Raw genomic sequence first — 21,331 nt, forward strand, 5'->3', positions numbered from 1 at the left:
AGTGGAGCTTTGTGAGGTAATTGCAGCCTCCCTATGAGGGAGGAATAAGCTGTGAGCCCCATTTAGAAATTATCCTGCAGACCCCTGAAGATTAGGTGTCACTTACCCCCAAAAGTCCATGAGTGCCCTATTTTAAAAACATTTACTGGCTGGGCACAGTGGCTCACGCCTGTAATCCCAGCACTTTGGGAGGCTGAGGTAGGTGAATCACCAGAGGTCACGAGTTCGAGACCAGCCTGGCCAACGTGGTAAAATCCCGTCTCTACTAAAAACACAAAATTAGCTGGGTGTGGTGGCGTGCACCTATAGTCCCAGTTACTCGGGGGGCTGAGGCAGGAGAATCCCTTGAACCCAGGAGGTGGAGGCTGAAGTGAGCTGGGATGGCTCCGCTGCAGTCCAGCCTGGGTGACAGAGCGAGACTCTGTCTCAAAAAAAAAAAAAAGAAAAAAAGAAAAAGAAAAAAGGAAAAACAAAAAGCAGCAGAAAAAACACCCTAAATGGAATCCCACCAGAACAAAACATTAGTGGAATAGTTGATGAAATGTGAATAAAATCTGCAGATTAGTTAATAGTGTTGTGTGAATATTGATATTCTAGTTTTCACTGTTGTACTGTGATTGTATAATACGTTAAAATTTGGGGCAGCGGAATGAAGGGTATATGAGAATGCTTTATGCTATTTTTGCAACCTTTGTTTAAGTCTGAAATTATTCCAAAATAAAGGTTAAAATGTCGAAAACGAGATAAAGCATCGTTCTGTGAAGAGTAGCGTGCTGAGGCGGGGGAAGCAGGAGCCTTAGGATCCAACTGTCCTGGCTCAAGTCCTTTGCTGGGGACTCTGGGAGAGTTACCTTATCTCCCTACACTGGGTTTCTTCATCTGTAATATGAGAATGGGAAGAAAGACTCCTCTTGCATTGTGGTAGAGACTAACTGGCTATAGGCAAAGAACCTGCTCCCAAGTCAGGTGTCGGGTGCATAAGAACATCTTCTTCGTGATTCTTCTGTGACTCTGAACCCACACTTAACCTTTGGCCTGGTCAGGTCCCTCCTGTCCCGGAAGCCAGGCCACCTTCCATCATGACAATGTTGCTAGCACCTGTCACAACATCCTCCCTTGGCCCCAGAGCCTGTCTCGAGAGGACTTGTCCCGCCGGTGGAGGTGATACGTTTGAAATTCCCTGAGCCTGAGCTGCTGAGAGCCACTTGCTGTAGAATAGATAATGAAGGATTCTGAGTAATCGGGGAGGTCACTCAGACCTGGGTCATCTCAGCACCCCCTGGACACCTGGAATACTCCTGTCAGACTGAGGCCCGTAGAGAGGAAAAATAACATTGAGTGGGCTGTATTAGAAACCCCATGGACGTGGGGCTCAAAGCATAAACAATAAATCTGCTTAAGAAACAAGGGAGTTGGTTGTGTCTGTAAAGAGGAAAATGAGTCACTGGCAATTTTATTTGAAGAAAAGGAAAACACAGACCCTGGCTATGCTGCAGAAGGAGATGCAAGGGGCCTAACGGGTCACACTGGCATTCCTTACCTTGTGGCAGTAGAACGCTGATCTCTGACTCTGTGGACATGGAATCAGGAAAAAATATGATTCTGGTAAGGTGCGTGTGTAAAGGGAGACAGGGAGCTCGGTTACAGCATGGAATAGGGGCAGAGCATAGTGGCTGATGCTTGGGGGCTGAGGCTGGAGGATTGCTTCAGCCCAGGAGTTCCAGACCAGCCTGGGCAACATGATGAAACCCTGTCTCTACAGAAAATACAAAAATTAGCTAGGCATGGTGGCACATACCTCTAGTCCCAGCTACTTGGGAAGCTGAGGTGGGAGGATCGCCTGAGCCCAAGAGAAGTCGAGGCTGCAATGTGCTGAGATCGCACCAAGCACTCCAGCCTGAGTGACAAAACAAAAGGAAATAGAGGACTTAGTTGTCTGGTTACTGCCATGAAATAATGGAAAAGTAGGGGCCTGAGTATTTCCATGGAACAAGAGTAAATTAGGAGTGCTGGCTATAACAAATAGGAGCCCTGTTCTTGCCAATAAAAGAAGGGAAAAATACGAGCTCTGGTTAGACAATGGAATAACAGGAAATGTGGGGTCTGCTCATGTCCGTGGAATGAGGGGCATAGGAGAGAAGGATTGCAAAAAGGCATGAGAAACCTTCAGGTGATAGACATGTCTGTTGTATGAATTGTAGTGATGATTCCACAGATGCATACGTATGACAAATCTCATCAAATTGTACACTTTAAATATGTGCAATTTGGCCTGGTGCAGTGGCTCACACCTGTAATCCCAACACTTTGGGGAGGCCAAGGTGGGCAGATCACATGAGGCCAGGAGTTCAAGATCTGCCTGGTCAACATGGTGAAACCCTATCTTACTAAAAAACACAAAAATTAGCTGGGGAGCAAACCTGTATAGTCTCAGCAACTCTGGAGGTGAGATGAAAGGATCGCTTGAGCCTTGGAGGTCTAGAATGCAGTGAGCTGTGATTGTGCCACTGCACTCCAGCCTATCCTACAGAGTAAGACCCTGTCTGAAAAGAAAGAAAGAAAGAAAGAAAGAAAGAAAGAAAGAAAGAAAGAAAGAAAGAAAGAAAGAAAGAAAGAAAGAAAGAAAGAAAGAGAGAGAGAGAAAGAAAGAGAAAGAAAGAAAGAAAGAAAGAAAGAAAGAAAGAGAGAGAGAGAGAAAGAAAGAGAAAGAAAGAAAGAAAGAAAGAAAGAAAGAAAGAAAGAAAGAAAGAAAGAAAGAAAGAAAGAAAGAAAGAAAGAAAGAAAGAAAGAAAGAAGAGAAGGAACGAAGGAAGGAAAGAAGGAATCTTTCCCAGGAGTCCAGCAAACCAGGCCTCCATCTCATGAGCTGAACCTGGTAACAGGCCACTGCTGGACCAGGCATGATGGCAAGTGTGGGATTCCTGTTGGATCAACCCGTGGCTTGGTGCTGTGTGGATGAGATGGTGCGTGTCCCACAGGGGCCCTCTATGAGTTGCAGAACTTCCTGGTTCTCTCTGTTGACGACGAAGCTCAGGATTTCTTTATCAGTCAAGCTCCTAGGAGAAGCAGGAAATAAACAAGAACATGGTGATGTGTTTTATCCCAGCAGGCTCTGCTTGCATGGGCTGAGGAAACTGCAGACAGGGAGTTTCCTGGCTGTAGCTTTTCATCACTCCTTCACCAGTAGATATGGCATTGGTGCTGGGAAAGGGTCACACTGTGACACTCTCTCCATCAGCTTACATCTGCTATCTGAAATTTTCCCATGACTCTGGGGAAACAAATAATCCTCTGTAAACAACATGGCTGATCTCAGTTGGTTTCTTCTCTCCACTCTCTCTTTTCTTTTTTTTTTTTTTTTTTTGCATGTAGCACTATTTGACAAACTCTGCTTTTTCCCCTGAATAATCCTGTTCTAGGCTGGCTGCTGACCTGGATATAACCCAGGCAGAAAGCAAATCTATTTGCGACCCATCTGCTGCCGGGCACCCTCCAAACATGGCCCAGGAAGGAATGGTTAGCAGTCTGTGCCTGCTTGAGGACTCTCCCAGCCATGGCTGCAGGGCGGGGGTAGGGGAGCAGAGTCCACACTGCCAGCAGCAGCTCCCACTGCAGCCCTGAGCCCTCGCCTCCAGGGCAGTGGCAGAAGAACATGACTGACCTTGGCTGGAAATGCCTTCTGATTCTGGGGAGCAGGCCAGCGGCAGGCGCACAGAATGTCAGCAAACAAGGTGGTGCTACAGATGGCTCCAAACTGGCATCGCTCCAAAGGTCCCAGGGTACATTTTCTCTTTCCAGACACAGGAACCTGAGAAATCACAAGGCTTAAAAAGTCAGAGCGTGTCACAAGAGGCCAAGGATGCCCAGGGTGGAGGGGCTTATGGGGAGGTCATTGTCCTCACCCAGCCTTTGGTCTCCTTTCTGCAGACATTTTCCACAACACAATATCTGTTTACCAGCTCTTAAATAGTCATCAGGTTCCATTTTGAAAGCAAAGAAAAAGCAGGTGGATTCTGCAGGCTGCGACACTCCTGCTTCCACCTTCTCCTGAGATCTTTCTGGTTTTCTGTAAGCAGATGCTCTTCCCACTGAAGTAATGAGCAGCAAAAGCAGAAGAGGGCCAAGAGTTTGTTGAAATCTGTCATTAAGACTTCAGGTTCAACTCTTTTGCCCATTTTTCTTTTTGGTTGTCTTCAATTGATTTGTAGGATTTCTTTATCCTTCTTGCAAATGTCATCCTCTGGGTTGTGGTTGTCTTTTCATTTTATTTGTGGCATGTTGATGAAAAAATATTCTTAATCTTAATGGAAAGAATGTATTGATTTTTCTCTCATGGTTTGCATTTTTATGTCCTATTTAGGAAATCAAGGTCATAAAGCTACTTTTAAATAATTTTTTTCTGAAATGTTTAAAGTTTAGCGTTTCCCATTTATGTCCATAATCCATCCAGATATTTGTGCATGGTATGTTTACTAATGTTTTCTTCAGAATTTTTGTATCTATCTTCATGAGTTAAACTGGCCGATGATTGTTTTTTCTCATATTGTGCTTTCCTGGTTTGGGTTTCAAGGTTATACTGGCCTCATCCAATGAGTTGGGGAGCATGTCAGTCTGGGTCTCCACAGTCAGCACAGGCACACTTGCAACAGGAGAGTTCAGAGAAGTTTCCATATAGGGCACTGTGCAATGGTGCAGGTACACAGAAATCCCAGGGCACAGGGCAAGTGTCTGCAGCTAGCAGCAGCCATGCCAGCAACCCTAAGCCTGAAAGATAAGGTAAACAATCTAGAAAGAATTGGAGTGCCAGCTGGCCACCTTGTGGAGGGAGCAGGGGACAAACACCGTGATCTCAATCCCCTCTGTCCTCTACCTCATGCCTCGGTGTCTTGTTGTCAAATACAAACAGAAGTTATAGGGCACAAGAGCCCTACTGATGGAGTCCACAGCAGCCTGTGTTGTGGAGCAGAGAGCAGCATGGAGAAAGTGCATTAGTCAGGGTTCTCCAGAGAAACACATAGATATGAAGATATTTATTATAAAGGATTGGCTTGTACAATTATGGAGGCCTCGAAGTCCACCATCTGCTATTTGCAAGCTGGAAACCAAAGACAACCAATGGTATAGTTTGAAGGCCTGAGAGTTGGAGAGCCACGGGTGTAGATTCCAACCCGAGTCTGAAGGCTTAATAACCAGGAGCGCTGAGGGCAGGAGAAGATTGATGTCACAGTCCAAACAGCCAGGCAGAGCTAATTCAACCATCTGCCACTCGGGCACTCAGTGGATTGGATTGGATGGTGTCACTCACATTGGAAGCCATTTGCTTTTACTCAGTCCACTGATTCAAATGCTGACCTTTTCCAGAAACATCCTCACAGACCCATTCAGAAATAACATTTAACAGATATTGGGCATTCTGTGGCCCAGTCAAGCCGACACACAAAATTAACCATAACAGAGGGGTAGCAAGTGGGGCTAGGGGGCAAACAGAAATTAGCCAGCGCCGGACGATTTCCCTCTGTCTTAATTCTCTTGAAGAGCTGCTAGTTTTTACCTTTTTACCCATTCCTTTCAAGGATTGGGAAAGGGAGATTCTATGATCTGACTTCATTTCATTTCTTTGTCCAGATACTCTCCTAATGTGCAGCCAATTTTCGTCATTTGCAGAAATTATCTTCTATAAAATCTCTGCAAACACGGAAGTAGTCAATGCTAAACCGTTGTGCCCAGGAAAAATACAAGGCTTGGTTTCCTTGAGTCTCTGGGTACAACACTTTCTTTCAATTGATCAATATATGACCTCGTTTTGTGTGTGTCTCTAGTTAGAGGTGTCTTTTAAAATATATATTGTTGACTCGTTATCATCAAGCTCATCACCAACAGCTCTGTAAATGCCTGAATGAAGGTTTTTTTTTTTTTTTTTTTATTTTTTTATTTTTGAGACGGAGTCTCGCTCTGTCACCCAAGCTGGAGTGCACTGGCCAGATCTCAGCTCACTGCAAGCTCCGCCTCCCGGGTTCACGCCATTCTCCTGCCTCAGCCTCCCGAGTAGCTGGGACTACAGGCGCCCGCCACCTCGCCCGGCTAGTTTTTTGTATTTTTTAGTAGAGACGGGGTTTCACCGTGTTAGCCAGGATGGTCTCGATCTCCTGACCTTGTGATCCGCCCGCCTCGGCCTCCCAAAGTGCTGGGATTACAGGCTTGAGCCACCGCGCTCGGCCATGAAGCTTATTTAAGACACATTTTCTCCATAAGGCAGCTCACAGCCTTCCTGTGCTTAGGAACTAGATAGCACTGCAGCACTATGCCTGGGGCCATTTTAAACGGCAAAAGCGCCAACCAAAAAAGCACAAAACTGAAACCACATGTGGTGGCTCGTACGTGTAATCCCAGCACTTTGGGAGGCCAAGGCTGAAGGCACTTGAGCTCAGGAGTTCGAGATCAACCTGGGTAACACAGCAAGACCCCACCTCTTAAAAAAAAAAAACACAAAATTGCAAAATGTGGCAGTAAACAGGCTGTGAAAAAGGACACTTGCTAACAACATAAGAGCTGGAACAAGGCTGGGAGTGGTGGCTCAAGGCCAAGGTGGGTGGATTACCTGAAGTCAGGAGTTCGAGACCAGCCTGATCAACATGGGGAAACCCCATCTCTACTGAAAATACAAAACTTAGCTGGGTATGGTGGCATGTGTCTGTATTCCCAGCTACTTGGGAGGCTGAGGCAGGAGAATTGCTTGAATCCAGGAGGTGTAGGTTACAGTGAGCTGAGATCGAGACACTGCACTCCAGCCTGGTAGACAGAGTGAGACTCCATCTCAAAAAACAAACAAACAAACAAAAAACAACAACAGCTGGAACAAGAAGGCAGAGTGTTGCTGTGTTTGACCTCAGCTTGGAATATATGTGTCAGGCCACCCACATTTTTTCCCACTCTGAGTGTCTGTGAATGACTGCAAGAGTGCCACAAGTGTTGATTTTAGGATTGTAACTTAATTTCAGCAAGTAGGTGAGTTTGCAAATATGAAATCCATGAAAAATAAGGGTTGACTGTGTTTTTAAAGCCAGTTACTACCATGCTAAGAGTAGATTTGTGAAGACCCAGTTCTTCCCACCTGATTATGAAGAAATGCTAGCACTGCACCCTAAATAAGCCTGGGACAGTGTAATTTAGTGATGGGAAAATTATTTAACTTTCCAAGACAGTCTTAGGTGTTTCTATAAGAGCCAGATGTGATGCAAACCAAATATACCACAGTGGAAAAAGGTTTTGTGAAATTTGATTCATTCAACTATTGGCCATTAACAATCAATTACAAACACTTACAGCAACAGAGAAAATATATGTTTCATAAACAAACAAAAAATACAAACTACAAGCATACTCCTAATAATACTTACATGTGTGTAAGTTTCATGAATAAAAATGAGATAGCACTATATACATATAAAAAATTAAAAATGTTTCATTGGGTAGGTAGAATTATGAGCATCTTTTTTCCTAAAATTTCTCCTAATGTAATATTAAATAATGATGTGAAAGGAATTCAAAGAGTATGTGGAAAATAAACCATTTTTCTCTTTAAGCAATTGTGTCTGTGGCTCATAACCATAACTTATATTGAGCATAGATAAGAAAGGTCCTAGAACATATAATATAAATAAAAATTGTCAAAATGATCTTATGCCCATTTGCCATAAATAAAGGCATCAAGTTAATTTCAAAACTTGTTTGTAGACTTTTATATCAGCTAATAAAAAGAAGAATATTTGGTCGGGCACAGTGGCTCATGCCTGTAATCCCAGCACTTTGGGAGGCAGAGATGGAAAGATTGCTTGAGCTCAGCAGTTTGAGACCAGCCTGGGCAAGACAGCAAGACCTCATCTCTACTAAAAATAAAAATTAAAAAAACAGCTGGGTTTGGTGGTACATGCCTGTAGTCCCAGCTACTCAGGAGGCTGAGGTAGGAGGATCACTTACTCCTGGGAGATATAGGCTGCAGTGAGCTGTGATTGTGCACTTCAGCCTGGGCAGCAGAGCAAGACCCTGTCTCAAAAAAAAAAAAAAAAAAAAAAAAAGAAGAAGAACACTTACTAATGACAATAATATGTATTTTCTCATAAGCATTTATTTTAACTTAATTTACCATTTTTTGTTTTCCCTAACAGATATTTGTGTATATTTAATTTTACCTTTTCTAACTTTTTGGTCTGAATTTTGTAAAGTAATTTTTTAAGGAAAGGTTAAGTAAGATTAACAAAGTTACATTTGGGGAAACTTGTAACAATTTTGACAGGGTGTGAAATGTCACCCCACACACATAACACACAAACACATAAACTGATGTTGTTTCAAAAAGTTTGAGATTAACAAAAGCTGTTTAATTATTTCTCTGAAATGTGCCATTCAAATGTTCTTGGGTCTCTTGTTCTACGGGTCTATGTCTATGAGAAAAATGAAAAGAATCACTGTAAATAGAACAATTAAATTCTATCCTTAGATTTGCACAACCTCATCCACATAGATGGAAGATTTATTTTCATTAATGCATTCCTTTAACGATTTTGGGTGAAGAGCCTCCTGAAATGGACTTCCTTCTTCCCTGCCTTCTGAAGCAGAACACTCTGCTTTAGATGGTTTGACCTTGTCTGATGACTCTGAGCCACGCTTAGCATTTCAGGCAGAAGCAAGGCTGAGATGTCATCAGAGGAGGCCACTGTAGACCTGGGCAGGGACCCTTGGGCCATGCCATGCAGGGCCATGTGAGCTGAGGGCTGTCCCCCAACCCCAGAGTAGGGGCTCCAGCTTCCCAACTTTGTCAATGCAACCAGAGTGGACCAGGGTGAGCACTGACTCCCTCTAACCTAGCTGTTGTGCTGTGAAAACGTCTGCAAATCCTCGGAGGCCCTCCCATCAGGAAATGGTGTCTCATTTCCCTCCCCTTTAATGTGGGTGAGCCTTCTTGCTTTGCTTCAGTGAAGCAGCAGTCATGTCCTGTAACTTTCCATACTGGATCTTTGCCTGGTGCTTTCTCTCCTTCTGTGAACACATGCAGATGACTACATTCTTTCTCCATATCGATTCTGTTCTTTTCTGACTCTGGCTTTCTTAGTGTTGGGGTTCTCAAGTAGCTTCAGCCCTGTCTTGATGGATCATATTTCGGGGTGTGTGTTGATTCAGTCTGAGCGTCCAGGTGTCCACCTCCATCTGCTCACAGGGAAAAGCCAGCAGTACTGTTGGCTCTGCCTTGTTCAGGCTACAGGCTCCTTTCCTGCTCTGACTTCTCAGAAACTCCCTGAAGCCTTTTTTTCCTTTTCTTACACGTATCTAAAGTTTCTGAAAAGCAAGGCACATAGAGGCTAGTGCAATCCACTAGGACTTGTGCAACGATAAAATTGTTCTCTGTGCAGTCCAATATAGTAGTGTAGGGGGGCATCTCACGCTCCATCCACCTAGGCTCCTGGTGGAGTCTGAAAATTAAACTTATATAAGACAAGTTAATAGCAGAAAAGCACACAGATGTATTTGATACACGTTTTACATGGCATGGGAGGCCTCATAAGGAAATAAAAACCCAAAGAAGCAGTTATAGTGTGTTACTTATTTACTGAATTGGACAAAGAATAGTAAACTGAAAACGTGATGAGGCAGAAGAGCTTGGGCTAGGGTAGTTAATTAGATAGAAAAGTGACTAGGAAGATAAGGGTTAGTTTAACAGGGTTTGTACAGAATTCTCTTGGACTCAACTTCCTGCCTTTGATGATAAAAATGTTGCTTTATTGCTAGTATAAGAAGGACATCTTTCATATGGGAGTTTCATCTCTTGCTTTAAAGAAACAAGAGGTTGGGGCCAGGCGCAGTGGCTCACGCCGTAATCCCAGCACTTTGGGAGACCGAGGCGGGCGGATCACGAGGTCAGGTGATCGAGACCATCCTGGCTAACACGGTGAAACCCCGTCTCTACTAAAAATACAAAAAATTAGCCAGGTGTGGTGGCGGGCGTCTGTAGTCCCAGTCACTTGGGTGGCTGAGGCAGGGGAATGGCGTGAACCCAGGAGGCGGAGCTTGCAGTGAGCCGAGATTGCACCACTGTGCTCCAGCCTGGGCAACAGAGCGAAACTCTGTCTCAAAAAAAAAAGAAAAAGAAAAAGAAACAAGAGGTCAAAGCATCCAGTGTGTATTCTGCATGCAAAAAGAAAAGAAAAAGGTCAAAGTAATCTTCTTGCACCTGTCGTTTTTCAGGTGTCTTTTTTTTTTTTTTTTGAGACAGAGTCTCACTCACTCTGTCGCCCAGGCTGGAGTATAATGGCACAATCTCAGCTCACTGCAACCTCTGTTCCACCTCTCAGGTTCAAGTGATTCTCCTGCCTTAGCCTCCTGAGTAACTGGGATTACAGGCATGCACCACCGCACCCAGCTAATTTTTGTATTTTTTGTAAATTTTGTATTTTTAGTGGACATGGGGTTTCATTGTGTTGGCTAGGCTGGTCTTGAACTAGTCACCTCAAGTGATCCGCTTGCCTCAGCCTCCCAAAGTTTTCGGATTACAGGTGTGAGCCACCGCCCTCAGGCATCTAACTTAGTCACTTTAGTAGCCACTGGCTACTAAACATCAATGTTAGATGTTTAGAATCCTACCTTATAGATGGCACGTATCATCACCTTTCTAGACTGGAATACATGTTACTCCACCCTGCCCCTGCCTTCTTAGCTATAGAATGTCAATCCACCAGGTGTCTAACTTAGTCAATCCACCAGGTGTCTAACTTAGTCAATCCACTAGGGTTATATATTTTTAACTTTTTCAGTAGCCACTGGCTATGTGTGGCTATTGAGCACTTGAAATGTGGCTAGTACAGCCCTGAAATGGAATTTTACATTTTATTTAATATTATTTAATGTGAATGTAAATGGCCACCAGTGGTGCGCAGTTCCATCCTGGGCAGTGCAGGTGTGGGCAGTGGGTCCTTTGGCTCTTCTCCAAGGTGACTTCTACTCTTCTCCTGATCCACACCAGGGGTGCTTCTCCTTTTCTTTTCCTTCTTGTTTCAAGGATTCCTCAACTGTCTCTCTAGTCAGGCCTTATTCTGTGATGTTCATCTCTCTGCCCTGCCTCCTTTCCTCCCCCAGCCTCTGGGAGAAGAAAGCACTTGCTCTACACAGTAATTAAGTTTTGAAGGTTTTCTCCCGCTTTGGTGTGGACTGGCAGAATGGTGGGAGTGCCCACAAATTTCCAGTGACAAAGAAGAGAATGAAGGAAATTACCAGAAACCACCAAAAATGTCTCTCTTAATTGCAAGTACTAGCTTTGAGGAGGCAGTCTGTTCCGGCTCCTTTTCAACTGACTACAGATTTGAGAATCTAGAACTGTGTGTTTTAGAATAGGGGTGGATTTCAAATTGTGCATTTTCTAGACCCCAGCTGCAAGAGACCTTGATACCAAAACCCAGTGGCCTAGCAATCAGTATTTCTTAAATATCCGTTAGAGCTTCTGCATCAGACCACGTTTGGGAACTAATTTAATCAACACACTGATTTACTTAGGAGTTTTTGATTTAGCCTCACTCTATTAAACGCCCATAGACTGCTCTGCTTTCCAAATGCTTATGTTCACTTTTTACGGTTTTTCTCTGATCTCCCCTGCATTTACGGTCACCTCCAACTTCCTGCCTCCTTCTCTCTCCAAAAGCACACAGATCAGCTTTTCAAAGTTAGAATAATGCATGTAGTAATCGTAAATAAACTGCATGAAGAGCTGAGATTTCTTTCTATCTCTACAGAGGCCTGAAATGTATGAACTCTGTGACATGTGCTTTAGTCAACTTTCTTTCTAGGAGTTTGGCCCCTCTTGCCTTGCTCTCTACAGACAGTCTTCATTTTTTAAAATTTTGCATGCCAGTGCCCAGAGTGTATTTATTAATAGTTTGAAACTGTCATAAATCTCACTTGGCGGTGATTTTCTTATTAGCTTCAGCATCTCTGCCTTAGCACTGCCAAGCTTGAATGGTCTAGACATTGTATTCAAAAATAACTCCCTCTGGGACAGGCCTGAAAGTCTCTGGCACAGGATTCCATCTATCTATGGATACTTCTCCTAGGAGATTATAAGTCTTCCTGGCAGGCACAAATTTTGTCCCTGGAGATCCATCCACTATGGCCAGTATTATGTAAAGGATAAGAGTTCAGTGGCTGATATCCCCTGAATATAACTCAGTCAACAAAAGAGTGGATTGTGCATATATTGCATATATGCAACTCGTTTATAACCAAGGAAGAGAGGACCAACAGAAAGTTACAGTTTGGGGAGATTTAAAAATAACTGAACTTATATTGGGGCAGTCTTGCTCTTGGAGATAAAAATGGCTCTTATTGCCAGCTGTTGCTCGTTTTTTGGTAGGCGGTATCAAGCATGTGATGCTTTGGTGGCTACACCAGATTCTCTTTTGCAGAACTTGCAAGTAGGGTGTGGGTTCCATCCAATCTGTTATCCCCCTGTTCCTTCATCCATCCCATTGCCATGCGAGTTTTACTGAGTAGGTGATATTTACTAGAGGCCACGGATCATTTACCATGTCCTCATACCTAAAAGGTTCACTTTGGCCCAGGACCCCTCTGGGTGGTCACGCCCCCTGCGCCGATGTCCCGAGAGTTAGCTGTGCGCAAGCTCGGCTCACACACACCCCGCCCCGGGGCCTCCTGGGAACTGTAGTAGGCGGCTCGAGCATCCCCGCCTCCATGACAGGACCTGGACTACAGCTCCCGAAAGGCCTCGCGCGTCGCGCCTGCGCCTGCGCCCCTGCGGCCGCCAGAGGGAAAGCTAAGGCGCCTGGGCGCGCAGCGAGCCGGCTGAGGGGGCTGTGGCGGCCGCGGCTGGCGACATGGACAACGCGGGGAAGGAGCGTGAGGCGGTACAGCTGATGGCGGAGGCCGAGAAGCGAGTCAAGGCCTCCCACTCCTTCCTCCGAGGGCTGTTTGGGTGAGCGCCAGACCGTGCGTGCCCTAGGGGGTCTCGGTACTTGGTCCCCTTCCTTTCACGCTGACCCCCCGAGTCCCCCACGCAACCTCTGGGACCCTCAGACCACGCCTAGGGGCCCTCAGCCTGCAAGGCGTCCTCTAGAAATCCTGTAGGGCCCCCCAGCGCCTCCTGGAGCCCCCAGGACGCCCCGGGGCCCTCAGTCCGCACGCGCCCTCCAGAGACCCCACAGGGCCCCCCAGGGTCCCTGGAAACCCCGTATCCTCCCAGAGGCTCTCAGCCCCCACGCGCACTTTAGACACCCCCTAGGACCGGCAGAACCCCCCAGGGTTCCTCAGCCCCCACACGCCCTCCAGATCCCCTAACACGCCCCCTTGGAATCCCCAGAGTCTCACAGGGACCCTCAGCCCCCACGCGCCTTTCAGAGGACCCCTAGGACCCCCAGAGCCCCCCCAAGCGCCCCACGAAGCCCCCAGAACACTCTGAGGGAGCTGTCAGCCCCACGCGCCCTCTGGAGACCCCGGATCTCCCCCGTCGCCCTGGCCCGGGTTGGTGCGGGGGGTCCCACTATCTAGCAGGTCAGCAGCTCCCTGAGGGCCGCGGGCGGGGTAGCTCGGGGCGCGCATGGGGCCCCCTTCTCCGTGCGTGGCGAGTCGTATTGGTGCATTTCGCCACGTTGAAGCCCGTATCGCTCCGGAGACCAGTCCGGGTGAGGCGCGCCCGGGAGGAGCCGGAGGGGTCAGTGCAGGGGCCGCCCCTGGCGCCTGGCAAGCGCTTCTGGGGGCGTCCTGCCTGCTGGTGGGCCCCGCGGGGGAGGGGGCGGCCCGGCGCCGGATCCAGAGCTGGTGTGCTTGTTGGCCTCCCGCCAGGGGCCTTGCGCCGAGTACACGTTTAGTAAATACTTGAATAATGAACGAATATATTTTCTCAGCATAGTATTTTTCCTTCTCCAGAGATTGATTGATAGCCAGGGCCTCCTGTTTGATTCACGGTGACGCTGCTCCTGTTTAAGTCAGCGCCCTTTGGGAATCCCGTTAATTTCCTGTAATTCTGCCTTGCTCTCCTAAGGAGGATTTTGAATTCCAACCTCTCAAAAAGCAGAGCCCGCACTGACAGCCCAGAATTCTTCTGGGCTGTTGAATATGTGAATGATTCAGCTGTTTAGGATGAGAAAGGCAGAAATTTTGTGTGTGCCTGTTTTCGTTTTTTTCTTTTGAAAGTGAAAGATCCTTTGCTGTTACCAAGAGCAGATACTTAACCCATTGCATGACTAGACACGATTTTATTTCTGTACACATTCAGTTCAGACTCTTATTTCCGAAGACATACATAATGGACTCAGCTTGTTTTGCCAACTTCATTCTTTTGGCTATAAATTATAGTACTTTACGGCTGTTGATATATCTTTAGGAAATGCTTAAGGACAAGTTTCGTGCAGTACGCATAACTGCGGAAATGCATAAAGGGCTGCAAAAATGCATGAAGATCAGGGTCCCTGTCCTCAAGAACCTCTAAGAGGACATTTATCACAGCTGGTTTCTAAATTTCTCATGTGATGTGTGGGAGATATAGCTATGAATTATGTTTTGTTTTGCATTTAAAAGTTATAACAGTACCATGAAGTGCTAGCGCCACACTAACTCCTTTTAAATGTTTTGATTCACAAAACATTTAAAATTCACTCTGATAAAATTTAATGTCATAGTACCTCATGCCAGGAGGTTATTTTAATGTTACAACGTATTTCAAGTCAGGAGGTGCTTCCCTGTGGGGGAGTCTGTAACTGGCAGAGGAAAAGAAAAAGCATGACAGCACTTGGTGCTTGTCTCAGGAGAACACTCCTTTTGGGAAAGAGGTGTTCGATGTTTTTAGGAAATTAGGCCAAATCTTGAGCTTATAATCCTTAAAGGATTTTGAAAAGCCTTTGTTTTTAAAGAAACATCTCCCTTTTAACTGTTGCTACCTATGTTATTGACAGAACATATATGAAGACCAGTCTTCACCATTCACACTCAGTTTACACAAAAGTTAGTGCATCTTGGTTCTTACCCAGGTACAACAGGTCAGTTTATTATCTAGCTTTGGGACCTAGGGCAAGTTACTTAGCCTCTCTGTGCTTCTGTTTCCAGTGTATAAAATGGAGACAATAATAGTATATCTCCAAATTTATGCGGGTTCAATGAGGTTATGTTTGTAAAACGTTTGGAACCATGGATGTTGGAGACAGTGACTATTAGATATTAATTAACATATTAATCAAAATTGTCAGCTCCAGTTATTTATCAAAGAAGCAGTAGACCAACCAGATGACTTTTCCAGAATTTCAGAGCCAAAGACCTTTTAGAGTACATCATTGATTTTTTTTTTTTTTTTTTTTTTGAGCCAGAGTCTCACACTGTCGCCCGGGCTGGAGTGCAGTGGCACGATCTCGGCTCACTGCAACCACTGCCTCCCAGGTTCAAGCGATTCTCCTGCCTTAGTCTCCTGAGTAGCTGGGATTACAGCCGCCCGTCACCACACCCGGCTAGTTTTGTGTGTGTGTGTTTTTAGTAGAGACAGGGTTTCACTATGTTGGCCAGGCTGGTCTCGAACGCCAGACCTCATGATCCACCTGCATTGGCCTCCCAAAGTGCTGGGATTACAGGCATGAGTCACCGCGCCCAGCCTCATTGATCTTTTAATGAAATAAAATATCTGAAAGAGCTTTAACTGTTAATGCAAGTGTGATTTATACTTTGAAGACTGTTATTTCCAGTAATACTTGCTCCAGGAAAGCTTGCAGGAAGAAGAGTACTTAAAGTTTTAGGAGTTTAGTAATATTATATAATTACTGAAGCCAGAAAGCAGACGTAGTGTCTCTGTGACAGTCGGACAATTAAGATTCTGTATCAATGTTAGATGTTTAGAATCCTACCTTATAGATGGCACGTATCATCACCTTTCTAGACTGGAATACATGTTACTCCACCCTGCCCCTGCCTTCTTAGCTATAGAATGTCCCCATATTCATTCCTAAAGGTCTACATGTAATCCTTTATTTAAAACGCAGGGTAGTCCATCTCTATGTCAGACTCCTGAATTAACGTAACACAAAATTAATAAAACACACAGACTGACTTGAATATCATCAGAGCTCATGAGCTGACTAGCTGGTGCTTTAAAGAGGACAGGCGATCTGTTTTGAGGTTGTGGCAGTCATTAAAAGGTGCTTGGCATATTGCAGATATTTCACATCACAGACATTCTGAACGTTCTGTCTGCAGATTAAAGCCTGTCATGAGTTTTCCTCTAGCGTTTACCACTCACACTGGTTTTGTGGCAATACTGTATTCTTAGTAGTATTCTACAGGTTTTTGTTGTTGTTGTTGTTGCTTTCAGTAAAAGTAGATGAAAATATGCTTATGTATTTATGAGAATGTGTCAGTCAAATATTTCTTCTCTGTGTAAGGCACAGATCTTCTGCCTTCTCTGCTTGATAGGTAAGGTATCAGTATTCCTTCCCCACCCCCACCTTCCTCCTCAGGAAAAGAGCTGACAAGGGATGCAAACATTGCAGGAAACCATTGTTGTGATGGTTTTTGTTTCTGCTTAATTACCAGTTAAACAGTGATGTGTTTTTGTAGTTCTGGAGTTAAAACTTTTTCTCAAGTTTGTAGTATAGTACATTTAGTAAAACTACTTCCAAAGGAGTTGTATTGTCCTTTAGTTTGTTGCCAGGAATGAGCTATGGAATTTTGTAGTTAATTTCAAATTCCAACATATAATGTTAATGAGCTACTGGTATGATTTTAAATCGGCCTGAGGCTGACATTAAGATAGTTTTCAATTGGAAAAGCCTCTTTTAATACTATCCCCTCCATCTTGTTGCTGTAAGACCCGACTGGGAATAACCTGCACAATGCACATACAAGAAAGTGTTTAAGAATGACAGTGGAGACCAGATGCAGTGGCTCACGCCTGTAATCCCAGCACTCTGGGAGGCCAAGGCGGGAGGATCACTTGAAGTCAGGAGTTTGAGACCAGCCTAGCCAACATGGTGAAACCCTGTCTCTACTAAAAATACAAAAATTAGCCTGGTGTGGTGGCGGGCACCTGTAATACCAGCTACTTGGTAGGCTGAGGCAGGAGAATCACTTGAACCTGATAGGTGGAGGTTGTAGTGAGCTGAGATCGTGCCACTGCACTCCAGCCTGGGCCCCCGAGAGAGACTCCGTCTCAAAAAAAAAAAAAAAAAAAAATGCCAATGGAAAGATGTTCTTTATGGTTAACACTGTCTTCTTTTGCCTTTCAGTGTTTAGTCTCAGAGTTTACACAAGAGCTATCAATCTGGCAATGTCAATGTAAATTTAATGAAAGGCCCCATTGGGTTATCTTGAAATAATTATGAATCTATAATTTATTAGCTGTTTGTGAAAACTGTGAATATTAAGCATTGCAGACTATAAATTATCAGTATTCTTCACTTGTGTTTATTTCAACAAAGATTGCTTTTAAGTTTTGCCAAAATATGGTGGGGCCATGTGATAACATAGGTGAAGCATTTAGGTTTTCCTCAGTTACAATTGTTCAAATGCAGATTGAACTTTTAAAAAAATTATTAGGCTCAGGTTTACTTACAGAGACAGGTGATACAGTATAAGAAATAGATATGTATATTTGTGTATCTTTCTCAAAAGAAATAGATTATAAATTGAACAATTATTTTTATGAATTATATAATACACATAAGAAATATAATTATATTATTATTCATGGGGAGACCAGGTGGAGGCTCAAGTTCTCTCATTTACTATTTTGGTGACCATAGTCAAGTAAATCATACTTAGAACTTGTTTTTTTAGTTTTCAAATGGGCAGAGGGACAGAATCTGTTTTTGTCGGTTGTTAAGGATTGAATGAGGTCAGAATGCTTATTCAGTTGCATAGAGCTATGTAACTTTATTATAATTGTTTGGTTTTCTGATTTTTTTTTTTTTTTTTTGAGACGGAGTCTCGCTCTGTTGCCCAGGCTGGAGTGCAGTGGCGCGATCTCAGCTCACTGCAAGCTCCGCCTCCCGGGTTCACTACATTCTCCTGCCTCAGGCTCCGGAGTAGCTGGGACTACAGGCGCCCGCCACCGCGCCCGGCTAATTTTTTTGTATTTTTAGTAGAGACGGGGTTTCACCGTGTTAGCCAGGATGGGCTCGATTTCCTGACCTCGTGATCCGCCCGCCTCGGCCTCCCAAAGTGCTGGGATTACAGGCGTGAGCCACCGCGCCTGGCCGGTTTTCTGATTTTAGGTTGTTACAACTTGGTATCAAATGATAAGCTGTTACCAGACTGGCCTTTTTCTTGTTGGATTTTTGCAGTTTTCTCCACATATTCTTTCATTCTTGTGAGCTCTGTGAAGTGCAGTTACTCTGGAGAGAGAGGGAGGGCCAGTGGTCATGTGTGGCCCCTTGGAAGTCTGCCTGTTTTTTTGCTGTGGCTAACGCGTCACCCAGCCTGAGGCATGTGGTGGGCACGTGGCAAATATTGGTGGAGAGAATGAATGTATTAATGCTAATATAAATGCTGATGTTTTTTCTTTTATTCTTACCTAGTTTTCAAGAGTAAAGCTATACCAAGTAAAGGAGACTTTAAGTCACTTTCTTCCGTTTTATGTATGTATTAATTTTTTTGAGACAAGCTCTCACTCTGTTGCCTAGGCTGGAAGGCAGTGAGGAGATATCTGCTCACTTCAACCTTGACCTCCTGAGCTCAAGAGATCCTCCCACCTCAGCCTCCCAAGTAGCTAGGACTGCAAGGATGCACTACCATGCCTAATTTTGTATTTTTTGTAGAGACAGGGTCTTGCTATGTTGCCCAGGCTTGTCTGCAACTCGGGGACTCAAATGCTCTGCTCTGCTGACCTCAACATCCCAAACTGCTGCTGTTACAGGGGTTAGCCCCCGTACCAGGCCTTTTATTTAAATATTTGTTTATTATAAACATTGTAACTGTACAAGGTAGAAAAGTACAAGGAATACAGAGAGTTTTCTTCTTCTTCTTTTTTTTTTTTTTGATGGAGTCTTGCTCTGTTGCCCAGGCTGGAGTGCAGTGGCGTGATCTTGGCTCACTGCAACCTCCACCTCCTGGACTCAAGCAATTCTCCTGCCTTAGTCTCCTGAGTAGCTGGGATTACAGACATGTGCCACCACGCCCAGCTAATTTTTGTATGTTTAGTAGAGACAGGGTTTCACCATGTTGGCCAGGCTGGTCTTGAATTTCTGACCTCGTGATCTGCCTGCCTTGGCCTCCCAAAGTGTTGGAATTACAGGCGTGAGCCACCGTGCCCAGCACAGAGAGTTTTCAGTTGAAAAGAAAAGTTCTCTGAGCCTTTTCCATAATCTCACTCCTAAGAAGCAACCATTTTTAACTTTCTCATTAGTTTTTCTGATGGTTACCACCACATTTCTAAATAATTTTAGAGCACTTCTACTTCCTGATTTCTTGATTTTAGACAGTATCTATTGATTTTGCTAAAAATGATGAAGAATTTATTATAACTTTCATGGTCTTAGATTTTCCCTTTTGCCCCCTCATTTTACTTAGTTATATCTCAATCTCTATTACCTTGTGTATATAAACAGCAGATTTAAATCTTAATTAATCATATGGATTAATGCTGAATAAGTATTTAAGCTAATCAAAATATTTTACTTAAAAATTTTTAAATATATTTTTCTATTTTTGTGAGTTATGGAGTCAAAGAGAATATATTGTCCAAATTGCGATATTTTTGAGATAATAAGGAAATGGGTACAAGTCAAGCATGTCTATGCAGTGAGGACACAGAATCACCCTAGTTACAGACTTCATATACTCTTCTTAGATTTTTACATTGTGTTTATTTGATTGGATGATAAAATCAGTAAAGCTTTTGTACCTTCAAAGAATTTTCAGTGACTAATAAAGTTCACAGTAAGGAAACTTAGAAGTAGAGTTTCAGAATGTTAACTATTTTTGTGTTTAAGTAGAACTTATAAGTAATAACAAAATTGAATAAGTCAGTACTTTCTTGAATTAAGGTATCTTTTTTCATGGTAAGGACATGTCTCTCAATTCCAGTTTTAGTCCGTGTTTTCATTAGGCATTAGTGTTGTATTTTGAAGGCCTTTTTGAATATCTGTGGAGATAAACATTTTTCTCCTTAGAGTCATTATATGTTAATTAGTAAATACGAGGCCTCGTATTGTACTGTCCTTGCACTCCTGGAGTAAATCTCTCAGGATTGTAATATATTTTTAAATTTAGATTCTATTTTTATATTTATTTATTTATTTATTTATTTATTTTGCGACAGGGTCTCACTTTGTCGCCCAGGCTGGTGTGCTCATTACTCACTGCAACCTCCGCCTCCCAGGCTTAAGTGATCCTTCCACCTTAGCCTCCTGAGCAGCTGGGATTACAGGCACAGGCCACCATGCCCAGCTAATGTTTGTATTTTTATTAGATATGGGGTTTCACCATGTTGGCTAGGCTGGTTTCAAACTCCTGGGCTCGAATGATCTGCCTGGTTCGTCTCCCACAGGGCTGGGATTATAGGCTTGAGCCACTGTGCCCGGCCTAGATTGTATTTTTACATATATGATTTAGGATTGTTTTATCTACAGTTCATTTGTATGTAGTCTTTATCAGCTTGAAGTATTGCTGTTGCAGGTGCCTCCCCAAAATAATTTGGATTTTTTCTTTTTTTGGACTCCGGTCTTTGAAGGTTTAAGAATACACCACAGTGAAACCACTGGGGCTTTTGATGGGTATTTCTTTGATAACTTTCTTGTTTTTGTCTCTGGAGTTTGTAATTAAATTTTCTTTCTCTACTGATGTCAATTTTGGTAAATTGTGTTTTCCTAGGAAATAATTCATTTTATCTAAGTTTTAAAAAATATATTTGCATTGTGCATAGTAGTCTTTTTGACTTTTAAAAATGTTCTGTTTTAGTAATTTTCTTCTGTCACTTTATTTTTGTATTTGTGTTTTTTCCCTTTTTTCCTTGATTCTTTTGATTCTTTTTCCCTAAACAACGAATATTTTGATTGATTTGTTCTACTGGTTTTGTGTTTTCTGTCTTACTGACTTCTACTTTTATCTTTATTGCTTTCTTTGGCTTCTTTTGTTTTTTCCTCTGGTTCATTTTTCTAGGGAGGTGTTTTTTCACTGTTTTCATTATTTTATTTGTATGGATTCAAATATTCATGGCTATACTTTTGTTCTTAAAACTGCTTCAGTTGTATTTTATAGATCCTGTTATATAATATTTTTATCTTAGTTTGTTTCCCCTTTGTTCCAAGAGGTTTTTTTTTAAGGGTTTTATTCCAGGTAGAAAGAATGGCCTTTCTTT

At 43.5% G+C, this 21,331-nt stretch overlaps 1 protein-coding gene across 3 annotated transcripts in view; it reads left to right on the plus strand.

The window, feature by feature from the left end:
- The first annotated feature begins 12,758 nt into the window (after nt 1-12,758).
- Nucleotides 12,759-21,331, plus strand: part of NAPB (NSF attachment protein beta) — a 52,225-nt gene continuing 43,652 nt past the window's right edge. The window contains exon 1 of one of the 3 annotated variants that reach the window (XM_030914242.1): nt 12,759-12,973. In XM_030914242.1, the coding sequence (XP_030770102.1) occupies nt 12,876-12,973 (98 nt within the window). In that variant the 5' untranslated portion in view covers nt 12,759-12,875. The remainder of the gene's footprint in view (nt 12,974-21,331) is intronic. The other 2 variants (XM_030914243.1, XM_030914241.1) reach the window with 2 other exon arrangements.

The sequence above is a fragment of the Rhinopithecus roxellana genome, chromosome 13 (genome assembly GCF_007565055.1).
Source record: "Rhinopithecus roxellana isolate Shanxi Qingling chromosome 13, ASM756505v1, whole genome shotgun sequence".
Classification (NCBI taxonomy): Eukaryota; Metazoa; Chordata; class Mammalia; order Primates; family Cercopithecidae; genus Rhinopithecus; species Rhinopithecus roxellana.